A 12,837-nucleotide genomic window follows, 5' to 3' on the forward strand; every position below is an offset into this window, starting at 1 on the left:
CTAGGGGAATTTCACAGTAACTTCATTGCAGTGTTAATGTAAGCCTTACTTGTGACTAATAAATAAACTTTACTTTAATTAGCTGCTTTTATTTCAATGCCCTCTGGACCATTCCATCAAAAGATAAGCGAAACTGATCAAGACAAGGACCTTCACTATAACGGATTTATTCACACTAGGGGGTAATTTACTATTCAGTAAACAGTATGCAAGTACTCTGTATGTTCAATGGTTTGATTGATCTGTGTTTAATTAGGTCATTTTGTCCTCTGATCTATAACAGCACTTGATTGCTTAAGCTGTTGGTGGAACGAGAGAGCTAATTATATAGAGAAGCAAGATTTGGGTTCTGGCTCAGACTGTGTGTGGAAACTCCTGTTAAGTTTTTTTTAAAAAGATATTTTTAAATGTTGTAGTGTGAGGTCACAACTAGGAAGCCTTGAATCACAACAGTGATTTATTGAAGGAAAGATAAAACTAGATACAAACAAGCTCAATGGAGATACAGAAGCAGAGAAAGCAGCCCGGGAGCAAAAAGCAGGAGCGATGGCCCCCACAGACATCACTGTCCCCTTATCCACCCACCCCCCCCACTATCCAGACCGATCGTGTCCCCCCCACCAGAGATCCATCTGGCCTTGCCCACCCCAACCAGTGATACATCTTACCTGCCTCCCTCCTCCCTCCACCACCCCCCCCCCCCCTCCAAACCAGGAAATGATCTGGCTTCACTCCCCAACCCTATCCCCCCCGAGAATGGTCTGTGCCCCCCCCTCCCACCAGACAACAATCGGGCCTCCCTCCTCCCCCGCCCCCTTCCCCACCAGAGAATGATCAGGCACGCCTACCCCAACCCCCGCCCTCTCACCATTGATCTGAGTCAGAGAGCCATTGGAAGCTCTGAATTCACCTCTTCAGCAGCTGGAGCGCCCAAAACAGACTTTTATTCCACATGTTCATTTCGACATGATTCCGGATTGGCGAACGCGGTGGTAAAGGGGGAAATGCTGATAAAGTTGGGCGGGCAGTTCATTAACTCAATTGAAGTGCATGCAAATGCATTTAAATGGCCGTTGCGCCCGTTTCGGGCGCGAATCGGATTGAGGCCATTTCCGGGCCTCGGTAAAGTGGCCATCTGCGCGGACGCCGATCACGTTAATGGCCTCACACCCGACTTACCACGTTTTCGTGCCCAAAAACGGGCGCGATGCAATGGTAAAATCGGGCCCAATGAGTCCAGACTAGCTAGTGTGCTTGGAAGATGTTGGTTGAGGAATTAATAATGACAAAAAAATTAGCACAGTCCTGCTCTTCCTCAGGTAGTATGCTAGAATCTTGTACATGCACCTTACCACAAAGATGTTCCCCTGATGGATCTTTACTCCTTCAACACTACACTAAAAGTATCAGGCTGGGCTAGGTGCTCAGGTCCTGGAGTGGGGCTTGAATCCTGGATTTTCTAACTTGCAGATGAGTGTACAGATCACTGAGTAATGCTGACATTTTGTAACTGGCCAGATTGAGAGGCAGTAAAACAGATTGTAATGTTTTCAGTTGTTTGGCACACATGCTGTAGCCTGGAGGGAGCACCTTGAGTTTAAAAAGATTACAGCAAATAAAAGCACATTTATTTCACAGCAATCCCCTCCAGCAACTTGCATAAATGAATTACTGCAGAGCTGCCTCGCTTGTTTTCCTCGGTGGTTATGCATCACTGTTATGGATTATTGCACATTCAAAATAATGGAAGAACAAATTACAATGATTTTCAAATTATCTGTCAATGGTAGTTGGAGGTCACATTGAGGTAATAGTGCACATAAAGGTGCAGCTTCTATAAATCCATGTGCCTCCTAGTAAACTACAAGTGAACATCATGGTCATTGTCCAGATAAAACCAAGTTCCAGTAATGTAATAAACTGTAAGAATCATGGTGGATTCGAGTAAGGATCCAGCCATTGCTCTTGCCATCTATTCTCTTTGAAACAATTTACCAAGTGAAGCTAATTTACTTGCATATATCCTTGCACTGTTCAGCAATCTTCATAACTTAAACAAAATGCATCAGCTTTCACTGAAAAGTATTGGAACATAAAGCAATACCAGGTAATGCATTATGCTGACCTGCTCGACCACCAAACTCTCGATTCCCAAGATGTTGCCAACTGCTTCTGCTGTTCTCTTCCACCCTGACTGCAGCTGGAGCCATTTTCTAATGATATGCTCATAGATTTAGAAATTTGTCTTGGCTCAAAGGAATGCATTTCTTTCCTTTCATTCCACTAACAAATCACATCCTCCTGTCACCTATACAACTAATAACTGGAACCAAACGGAGACCAATTAATTGAGTTTTGGAAATTAAAGTCATATTATGCACCAGTGAAAGATTAGAAAAACAAGTTAAAATTGAAGGAGGGCAGAATTCTCCCATCTGGCACCAAGTCCCAAGGCGGGCTGGGACTATGGAGTATTTCCCGCTGCGGAGGCTGGCTGGAAAACATGCCATATCCTCCAGTCCCAAACTCATTAATTATACCCCTGGGGGTATTCTGCAGTGGGGCAGGCCTGATGGCATATAGCCACTGGGGTATCTGGGCACCATATCGCAAAGCTGCCCATCATACTGACCCATGATTTGAACAAAGAAGATGGACCTCCTGAATATAATGGTGGACCTCTGGGAGCACTCTAAGACAGGAAGATGGATTCCCTGAGAAAATAGATGGATCTCCACAAACTCATTTGTTCCATGTTAATGAGGCACTAAATCTGGAAGGTCCACCTGTAGATTCCAGCCCCCCCACCACACCCACTGCTGTGATGTTCATGGCTCCAAGGTTGCCGGCAACCTCCATTCCAAACTCTGAAGGCAGCCCAGGTATTGTTCAGGTGAGTCCTGACATCTGCAAGCCACATCGTTCCAGATGTGTTTTGCACCACGTGTTTTCTCATCTGTATCCCATTAGCGGGATGCAAATCAGTTTCACTCCAGCTGCCAATCCACCATGGCGGACACCAGCAGAAGATCCTTAAGGAAATTCATGCCAGCATAAAACCGACTTTCAGGCCTCCTGCTGAATTCTTCCTCTTGTCCACCATTGAGCCTGCCAATTCTTCCCCAAGCTTTACTGCCTCATGGATCTTAAGCAATATTGAGGGTGCCTGGACTGTTAGCCCCTATTCAGAAACTGCTTCCTAATTTAAATGCAAATCTGCAAATTTCCATATTTGTTTCTACCTTTCTGTTGATTCTATCCCGTTTGCATGATTGTCTAGTGACTAGAAAACATAGTTCAGAGTCTTTCCAAAGAGCCTTTCTGCATCTATCCCTTTGACTGAACCAGTTTCTCTGTTACTTTAACATGGACACAGGCTGTGATGATGATTACAGCCCAATACGTGGTGCATCTTATTAAACTTTAGCAACAACAGCCCGGTGAATGAACAGTTAACATGGAACAAATGAGTAGACGACCTGAGTGTCTAGAAAACAGAAATGGGAGAGTGGTTGTAAAATGCAGAGTTAAAGAAAAAGAATGATGATTTCACTTCTCAAAAGAAAAGAGGGTGAATCAAGGGGCAATACAATTATTTGGACTTAGTCCAGAACATGATTTCTTATAAAGTCTGTGCTAAAAGGCAATTATTACAGTAATGCAGTTCAGCTTTCCCTGTTTTTGTAAGATTTGCTTGTATATCTTTGTCTTTTTGAGTTATGTAGTGAAACTGGTTTAGGTCATTAGAGATGTTCTGTTTTCTGTATCTACTCTCCTCCCATCCCCTTAAATGGTTTTGAAGGCACTTGGATAGATAAAAGCAACTTGAAGGAGCCAGTACCAATGATGAATCAATACAGACTAAATTTACATGCTGTGAAAATATTCTGTATTTCTGCAGGGAAAACATATATCAGAGCAATGTTGTAAAGCCTTTGCAATTTAGCTGCTGGCAACAGCTGTTTGCATTTTAGGAAGAAACGGAAGGCAGTAATGTTGATTTTCTTTCAGTCAATGTGGACCTCATCAACATAGTTTGCTTTACTCATTTCCAGATTTTGCACAATCCTTGCCCAGCTTTTTCTAATTTCAAAATATTTGTTGAACTCCGGAAACACAAATGGACTTGAACATTTATTCAATTTAATTCCAAAATGGCCACTGTGATGTTGCTGCATGGTAAATAAATGGACCTCAGCTCAACACTACCATCTTACACTGAACATTTCTCCCATCTTGAGACACCATATGCCAATATCGAACCGTGAACTAAATGAATTTCCCAAAAAAGTGCACGTCTACAAGCATTTTAGCTTCCAAATTTCTGAAAGAATGGCTCAGAATTCAGAGGGAACTGAGTTGGATCTGGGCAAATAAGAGAAACATGAGTGAAATGAGGAGGAATTTCTTTACTGAGGGTGGTGACTCTTTGGTATTCTCTACCCCAGAGGACTGTGGAAGTTCAGTCATTGAACGTGTTCAACACAGAACTTGTTAGATTTCTGGATAATAATGGCTTCGAGGATAATGGGGGGGGGGGGAAATTGCATCATCATCATGATTGAATGGTGGAGCAGGCTCGATGGGCCGAATGGCTGAGTTCTGCTCCTATTTCCAATGTCCCTAAATGAATGGATAGAAAGTGAGAAAGAAAAGAGCACAAAGCAAAATGAGGGAAAGGCATAAATAGCAATTCCAAGGAGAAACAAAACAGCCAGCTGGCAAAAAAAAACCAAGAGACCAGGGAGAAAGAATGTTTTGGAAATAAAATGAACGAACTTTCCCTTTTTTTGCCTTTTTCTTACACTGTCGGAAAGTGAATTGAAAGTTGTGCTTATATTCAAACCCTGATTATTCATGTACATCTTTACAAAGAAGTCAGAATAAAACTAAACCATCTTTGGGATAGATTTTTTTCACTCCAGGCAAGGCAAAGAAATGTATTTGTTAGAAGGTTAGGGGAGAAAAGAGTGCTTTCTTTGTCAGCTGTAAAGGGCCCGAATAAGAAGGCAATGATCAGATTTTCTCATCAGTCAAGAGCTATATTTGCATCTAATAGTTGCTGGGGAAGAAGTACATTATTCAAACCCAGTTTGATATTCCCTTTCCCATTGGACAATATTTGTCTATTTTTTTCAAAGCAAGTCCCACATGGAATGGATCATCCAACTATTTTATGAAGAATGTTAAATCCTCAGCTACAGCCAATAATATTTTCACCACCATATGTTCTCCTTTTTCAAAATAACAATTTTCTGGTCTGTTTTTGATATGTAATAAATTATAATTATAGAGGTATCAGCCCATCAAATTAGGCAACTTGGATCAAGCAAATATTTCTATCTTGGTCACAATTACAGTTTGCAACTTGGGCAAACATACTGTTCATTACATCTGAACATGTGTCGCATCACTGAATCTGACATCAACAGAGTGTTTTCTGGTGTTAAAACACTTGCTGTGATCTTTATATGATTGAGCCTTCATTTAGCAAAACAAGTTCAGTAAATGAATTATGATGATCGCTGGGTAGATAGTGGGCCCGAAACTACTGTAAAAATAATGGTGAGGTTAACAGTGCTTCGCAGCCAGTTCAGACAAGGTGCGACTGAATGTGAAAGTCATGGCTGTCGCTGAGGAGAGCCATTGTATAATTACCTTCATGTTAATGACATTGTGCAATCTAACTCACCATTTGTGAGTTAGAACAGTGCAAAGTTTTTGCATCAATATAATGGCCACAAACTACACTCACCAGAAAAGCAGGGCTTGTCCCTTTCAACTGATGTACTTTTTTTTGCCTGTAACTACCACAAGTCAACCTCTCTAAGACTACTATTCTTTTTAATTATTGAAGATTTACTTATTTTCTTTGTCATCTTTTCTCTCTCTCATATTTATTTCCTTCTCTTTATTCCTGTACTTTGATTTGACATTGAAATCTTCTGTAGTAGAGAATTCCATAGGTTCATCACCCTCTAAGTGAAGACATTTCTCCTGTTCTCAGTCCTAAATTGGCTTACTGTATATTCTGAGAGTATGACCTCTTGTTCTAGATTCCCCCAGCCAGGGGAAACATCATCCCATCATCTAGTCTGTCCAGCCTTGCCAGAATTTTATTAGTTTCAATGAGATCTCCGGTAAATACAGATCGAATCTTCTCGTGTGACAATCCCGTCATCCCAGGAATCAGCCTGGTGAACCTTTGCTGACGTCTGTCTATGGCAAGTATGTCCTTTCTTGGGTAAGGAGACCAAGACTGCACACAATACTCCAGGTGTGGCCTCAGCAAGGCCTTGTACAGCTACAGTAAAACATCCTTGCTCCTCTCACCATGAAGGCCGTCACACAATTTACATTGCCTTCTCAGCCCTTATGCTGTCAATTTCACAGTTCTTCAATATGATCTGTTTAGGAGCTCCACAATGATTTTCCCTGATTATTCCGACCCCTGATTCCCTGTAGAGGGTGCGGCACCATTTCCACCTCCCACCTCCAGCAACGTGCGGAAGAAAAAAGGTTAAACAGACAAGGGCAAGTCAAATTAATAGCAGGCATTGCTTGTTAGCCTGCCACAGGGGCTCTTGGGCTACTGTGAATTGCTTGGCTAAAGGATAGTCCTGCTGAATATCCAAAAATCAACTCCAGGGTTGAGAAAGATTCTGATGCTTCAGGGCTAAAATGTGGTTTTTTTTTTTGGAAACCACCCAGAACTTGAACTTAAAGTAATTAGTTGTTCTTCGTATTAGTTAGGCAGCAGAATTCTGGTAAGTGAACCAGAATGTCACACAATCTGTTGTACGTCATGAAAAATGATGCCAGATAAAGCACATTTTCAATCAAACAGGACTGCAGGCATAAACTGCAAGCAAGGCAACAAATCCTCCATCCGCACACCGACCAGAGCGAAGAACCTCATTGGAAACAATCATACCCTTAACACCGCAAACCACTCTCACCGACTCCCAGGCTTAAAGAAGCAGACACTCAGGAAGTGTGGAAAATGTGCAGGCCTGCAGGTGAGAGTGAAACAATGTGGTCCCAAGGCCCCCCTCCTCAGTTTACTCCTTGCAAGTGTCCAGTCTCTGGAAAACAAGCTAGACGAACTTAGAGCCAGACTCACTTTCCAAAGAGAACTGAGGGATTGCTATATACTCTGTTCCATGGAGACGTGACTTACTCCTCCTTACTGGACAGTGCCCTACAACCAAAGGGCTTCTCAATCCGTTGAATGGACCATACAGTGGCCTTAGGCAAGGCTAGGGGAGGTGGGGTCTGCTTCTTAATCAACACCTCGTGCTGCTTAGACGTAGCAACACTGGAAACTTTCTGCTCCCCAGACTGAGAATACCTGTGCTAAAATGCTGCCCCTACTACGTTCTGCGGGTGTTCACCTCCATTATCCTGATGGCAGTTTACATCCCACCCCATGCAGACATGAAGATCACGCTGGACGAAATATACACCACTACGAATAGCCTTAAGACGAAACATGCCGAGGCCTTGTTCATTCTGGCCGGGCACTTCAATTAGGTCAAGCTCAAGAGCGTACTACCAAGTTACCACCAACACGTCTCCTGCACCATGAGAGGCCCAAACATCCTAGACCACTGCTACACAAATATCAAACATGCCTACTGCTCTATCGCCCACCCACATTTTGGAAAGTCAGACTACAAGGCTGTGCTCCTGCTCCCAGCTTACAAGCAAAAACTGAAGCGGGAGAATCCGTCAAAGAAAGTCATGCAATGATGGTCTGAGGAATCGGATGATTTCCTACAGGGCTGCTTGGAGTCAGTGGACTGGTCAGTATTTAAAAACTCTGCGACCAGCCTGAACGAGTACGCCACTACAGTAACTGACTTCATTAGTAAGTGTGTAGAAGACTGTGTGTCAAAGAAGCAAATCCGTGCGTTCCCCAACCGGAAACCATGGATGAACAGGGATATCCACTGCTTGCTGAAGTCCAGGTTTGAGGCGTTCAAGTCAGGCGACATTGACCAATACAAGAAAGCTAGATATGATCTAAGGAGATCCATCAAAGATGCCAAAAGACAATACCGGATCAAGCTACAGTCCCAGGCTAGTCACACCGACCCCGCTGACTATGGTAAGATCTGCAAGGCATTACTGGCTACAAGATGAAGGCATGTAAAATTGCTGGCTCCAACGCACCCCTCCCTGATGAGCACAGTGCATTCTACACCTGTTTTGAGCAAGAGGTCAGCGAGAGCATGCCCTCCACCCTGGAAGCCCTGGATGAACCTGTATCTGGGGTCACCATTGCAGATGTCAGAGCAGCTTTCTTGAAGGTCAACCCACGGAAAGCAACTGGCCTGGTTGGGGTACCCGGACATGCACTCAGAGCCTGTGCGGATCAGCTGGCAGAGGTATTCACAGACATCTTCAACCTCTCTTTACAACAATCTGAGGTCCATATCTGCTTCAAGAAGATGGCCATCATCCTGAAAACCAAGCAGCGTGCCTTAATGACTATCAGCTGGTGGCTCTGATATCCATCATTATGAAGTGCTTCAAAAGGTTAGTCATGGCATGAATCAATTCCAGCCTCCCGGACTACCTGGATCCATCACAGTTTGCCTACTGTCGCAACAGGTACACAGCAAACGCCATTTCCCTGGCCATGCACTCAACCCTGGAACACCTAGATAAAAAGGACACCTATGCCAGACTCCTATTTATTGACTACAGCTCAGCCTTCAACACTATTATTTCCACAAAACTCATCTCCAAACTCTGTGGCCTGGGCCTCGGCATCTCCCTCTGCGACTGGATCCTGAACTTCCTAACTCACAGACCACAATCAGTAAGGGTAGGCAACAAAACCTTCTCCACGATAATCCTCAACACCGATGCCCCACAAGGCTGTGTTCTCAGCTCCCTACTATACTCCTTATACACCTATGACTGTGCGGCCAAATTCCCCTCCAATTCAATTTTCAAGTTTGCTGACGACACCACCGTAGTGCGTCGGATCTCAAACAATGATGAGATAGGGTACAGGAATGGTGCGGCAACAATAATCTCTCCCTCAATGTCAACAAAATGAAGGAGATTGTCATCGGCTTCAGGAAGCGTAAAAGAGAACATGCCCCTGTCTACATCAATGGAGATGAAGTAGAAAGGGTCGAGAGCTTCAAGTTTTTAGGTGTCCAGATCACCAACAACCTGCCCTGGTCCCCCCCATGCCGACACTATAGTTAAGAAAGCCTACCAACATCTCTACTTTCTCAGAAGACTAAGGAAATTTGGCATGTCAGCTACGACTCTCACTCAACTTTTACAGATGCACCAACGAAAACATTCTTTCTGGTTGTATCACAGCTTGGTATGGCTCCTGCTCTGGCCGAGACTGCAAGGAACTACAAAAGGCTGTGAATGTAGCCCAATCCATCACACAAGCCAGCCTCCCATCCATTGACTCTGTCTACACTTACCGCTGCCTCGACAAAGCAGCCAGCATAATTAAGGGCCCCATGCACCGAGGACATTCTCTCTTCCACCTTCTACCTTCGGGAAAAAGATACAAAAGTCTGAGGTCACGTACCAATCGACTCAAGAACAGCTTCTTCCCTGCTTCTGCCAGACTTTTGAATGATCTTTCTGGGTGGGATTGTGGTCGGTGCAGACTCGATGGGCCAAACGGCCTCTTTCTGCACTGTAGGGTTTCTATGATTCTATGATTTCTCTACACCCTAGCTATGACTGTAACACTACATTCTGCACTCTCTCCTTTCCTTCTCTATGAATGGTATGTTTTTTCGGTATAGCGTGCAAGAAATAGTACTTTTCATTGTATGTTAATACATGTGACAATAATCAAATCAAAATGAAGAAAACGTTGTTTCAAGTCACCTTGTATTTAGCCATCCTGACCTGCTCTTACTAGTTAAAAATTCAATCTCACTCCAAGCATAAGAAGCTACTCAGTGATCCTGATTTAGTGCTCACTGCTATCTGCTGACAGATTTCATGTAAATAAAGATATTTTATTACGTCTGTTGGATTGTTTTCCTTCTGGGAGTGTTAACTGCATGAAAAAAGGCCAAATACAACATGTTTGCCTCGAAACAAATTTCCATCTGCCTGTTAACAATTGATGAATAACATTGCGGTGTTAAATTGTATTGTCACATGATGTGTAATGCAAAATCCAACAGAGCTCAAATAACTCGCTAATTAATCTATTTTCATTGATGGTGAGGGAAGTGTGTTGGCCAGGAACTCCCTGTTCCTTTTCAAATCACACATGCGATCTGTTTATATATTCGCTATTGGCCAAGGCAACTGGTTCATGTCTGACCAAGACTGCAGCACCTCCAACAATGCAGCAATTCCTCAGTACTAGCAGCCCAGATTTTGTGCTCCGATTTTGCTGTTGGATTTAAACCTACAACTTTCTCGGCCCAAGATAAGGAGTGCTACCACCGGGCAAAACTATTCACTAGGCCGTGAATGCCATTCTTTTAATCTCAGAGGTGATAATATTACTGGCAAGATGGATGTCAGGGAAATAGGAGGTGCTGGGAAGAAAGTACAAATATTACAGCTCCAATGGTTCCCAATTCATAATTGAGAGAAATCTGTTTGTTTTCTGGTGCAGATTCCATTGGGGAAAATGTGGTTATAATTGATGATGCTTTATCAGGATGTGGTTTCCTCCCACTGTCCAAAGATGTATGGGTTAGCTGGATTGGCCATGCTAAATTGCACCTTTAGTGTCAGGGGGGTTAGCAGGGTGACGGGGATAGGACCTGGTTGGGATTGTTTTGGTGCAGGCTCTATGGGCCAAATTACTTCCTTCTGCACTGTGATGTATGGGAAAAAGAAAATACCAAAATCCAGAGAGAAGTGGGCATTGAGCAGGTTTTGTATTTGGATATGTTCTTTGTAATCTGCTGTAAGTGTGTCACTGGAAACTATCTGGCTTCTGTCACTGTGACACTCTAAGGGAAGAGGATTATACTGAACACATCAACTCATCTACACACAACTATAACCTCCAGTGTCATAAAGCATGCTTTAAGAGATCCAAATGGCTTGTGTGCAAGAAATGGCTTTCTCTTTAGTTGAATTACCAACTTGATAATTAAACTGCAGTAATGGCCAATTTCTAGCTTCCAGCTTCAGAATTCCAGATCCACAAATATTACCTTCACTGTGTTTATAACAGCTAGAATTTCAGAAACAGGGATACATATGAAAAATAGGCTCATTCAAAAGAACATAATCATTTCATAAGATGTTGCCATGTTCAATATTGCTGTATGAAAGGTTTGCAAGCCAGATATCTTTGACGTTTAAACATAATTCTAAAAAATGTGAAAATGAAAACAAACTGATGTGCAACCTCTGCATATGAAACACTTGAATAAAAATTCACTTTGTGGGCACAATAGTACAATTAAGACATGTGGTATGATGCTCAGAGAAGCCAAGATAAGCAACTTCATTAACATCTGTTACAATATGTAAAACCCAAAAGTGCCCTACAAGTACTTTGGCCGAGCAACGATTTTGTTCCTTATGAATCACTTGTGGTTCTTTTCAATGTTTAAATGCACTGTTGGATGAAAACTAAGGAGATACTTCCCCACAATTCTAGAAAGTAGCATGATGGTATGAGAATAAAATGCATCTCCTGACAGTCTTCCCAATAAACTCCAACAGTCATTTTCCAAATTGTGTAACTGCCTAAATGTATTCAGTCACACTGCTGACCAATTAATGTGATTTGGTAGTGGGTTGAACTTGAAGTATCTACTTGTTCAAAAATAATCTGGTTTTTCTTCCTGCAGGCCTTCCCAACTAGAGGCACTGAAGTGGCGTGAATCTCTGGAAAAGCTTCTGATGAACAACTGTAAGGGACATGATCATCAATCTGATTCTTGTTTTAACAATCTCAAAGATTTCAGTCAATTTAATTTTATTTCAGAATGTAGATAAATTGGTGCAGTGGCATCATATAACAAGAATTTGTCTTGTTCCAGCACTTTTAGCATAGTAAAACGGCTCATCAGCAGAATTGTATTCCACCACAATCTTGTCACCTCATGGACTGGCATATCCCTCACTCTAGCATTGCCATCAAGCCAAGGCTTGGGAGAGTAGGAGAGCATGAAGACTTGTGTTGCAGAACTAGCTGCTTCCCTAGCCAAGCTGTTACAGTAGACCTATAACACTGGCACCCACCTGACAATACGGGAAATTGCCCCAGTGTCTCCTGTGCACCAAAAGTAGGACAAATTCAATCCTGTCAATTACCACACCATCCACCTACTCTCCATTAGTGCGATTGGCAGTTTTATCAAGCAGCACTTACTAATAAACTGCTCAGCTTGGGTTCCATGAGGACCACTCAGTTTCAGACCTTATTGTAGCCTTGGTCCAGATGTGGACAAAAGAGTTGAATTCTAGACATGAGGTGAGAGTTACTGCTCTTAACACCAAGGCAGTATTTGACTGAGTGTGACTTCAAGGAACCCTAGTAAAATTGAAGTCTTTGGTGAGGGGCCATAAGGTCAGAAATGGGAATGTCCATTGATAATTGCAGTGTTCAGTACGATTGGCAGCTCCTCAGACAATGAAGCAGCCCATGCTCACAGATGACGAGACCTGGATTTATGCTCAAACTTGAGTTGATAAGTGGCAAGTAAGTTTATGTCTCAAGTGCCACGCAATGGAAGTCTAACCACCTCCGCATGATATTCCATGACATAACTATTGCCGAATTGCCTACCATCAATAAAATAAAAACTGTAATCTAAGAACAGGTGACAGGTTGGGAATTCCAACATTCCAGGCTCCAGGCAGGAA

General features: G+C 42.9%; 1 protein-coding gene across 1 annotated transcript in view; it reads left to right on the forward strand.

Annotated features, from left to right (window-relative positions):
• Positions 1–12,837, forward strand: part of LOC144497212 (regulator of G-protein signaling 5-like) — a 46,347-nt gene that overhangs the window by 17,001 nt on the left and 16,509 nt on the right. The window contains exon 3 of the mRNA XM_078218112.1: positions 11,820–11,881. Within this exon, the coding sequence (XP_078074238.1) occupies positions 11,820–11,881 (62 nt within the window). The remainder of the gene's footprint in view (positions 1–11,819; positions 11,882–12,837) is intronic.

This window comes from Mustelus asterias, chromosome 8 (assembly GCF_964213995.1).
Source record: "Mustelus asterias chromosome 8, sMusAst1.hap1.1, whole genome shotgun sequence".
In the NCBI taxonomy this organism is placed as follows: Eukaryota; Metazoa; Chordata; class Chondrichthyes; order Carcharhiniformes; family Triakidae; genus Mustelus; species Mustelus asterias.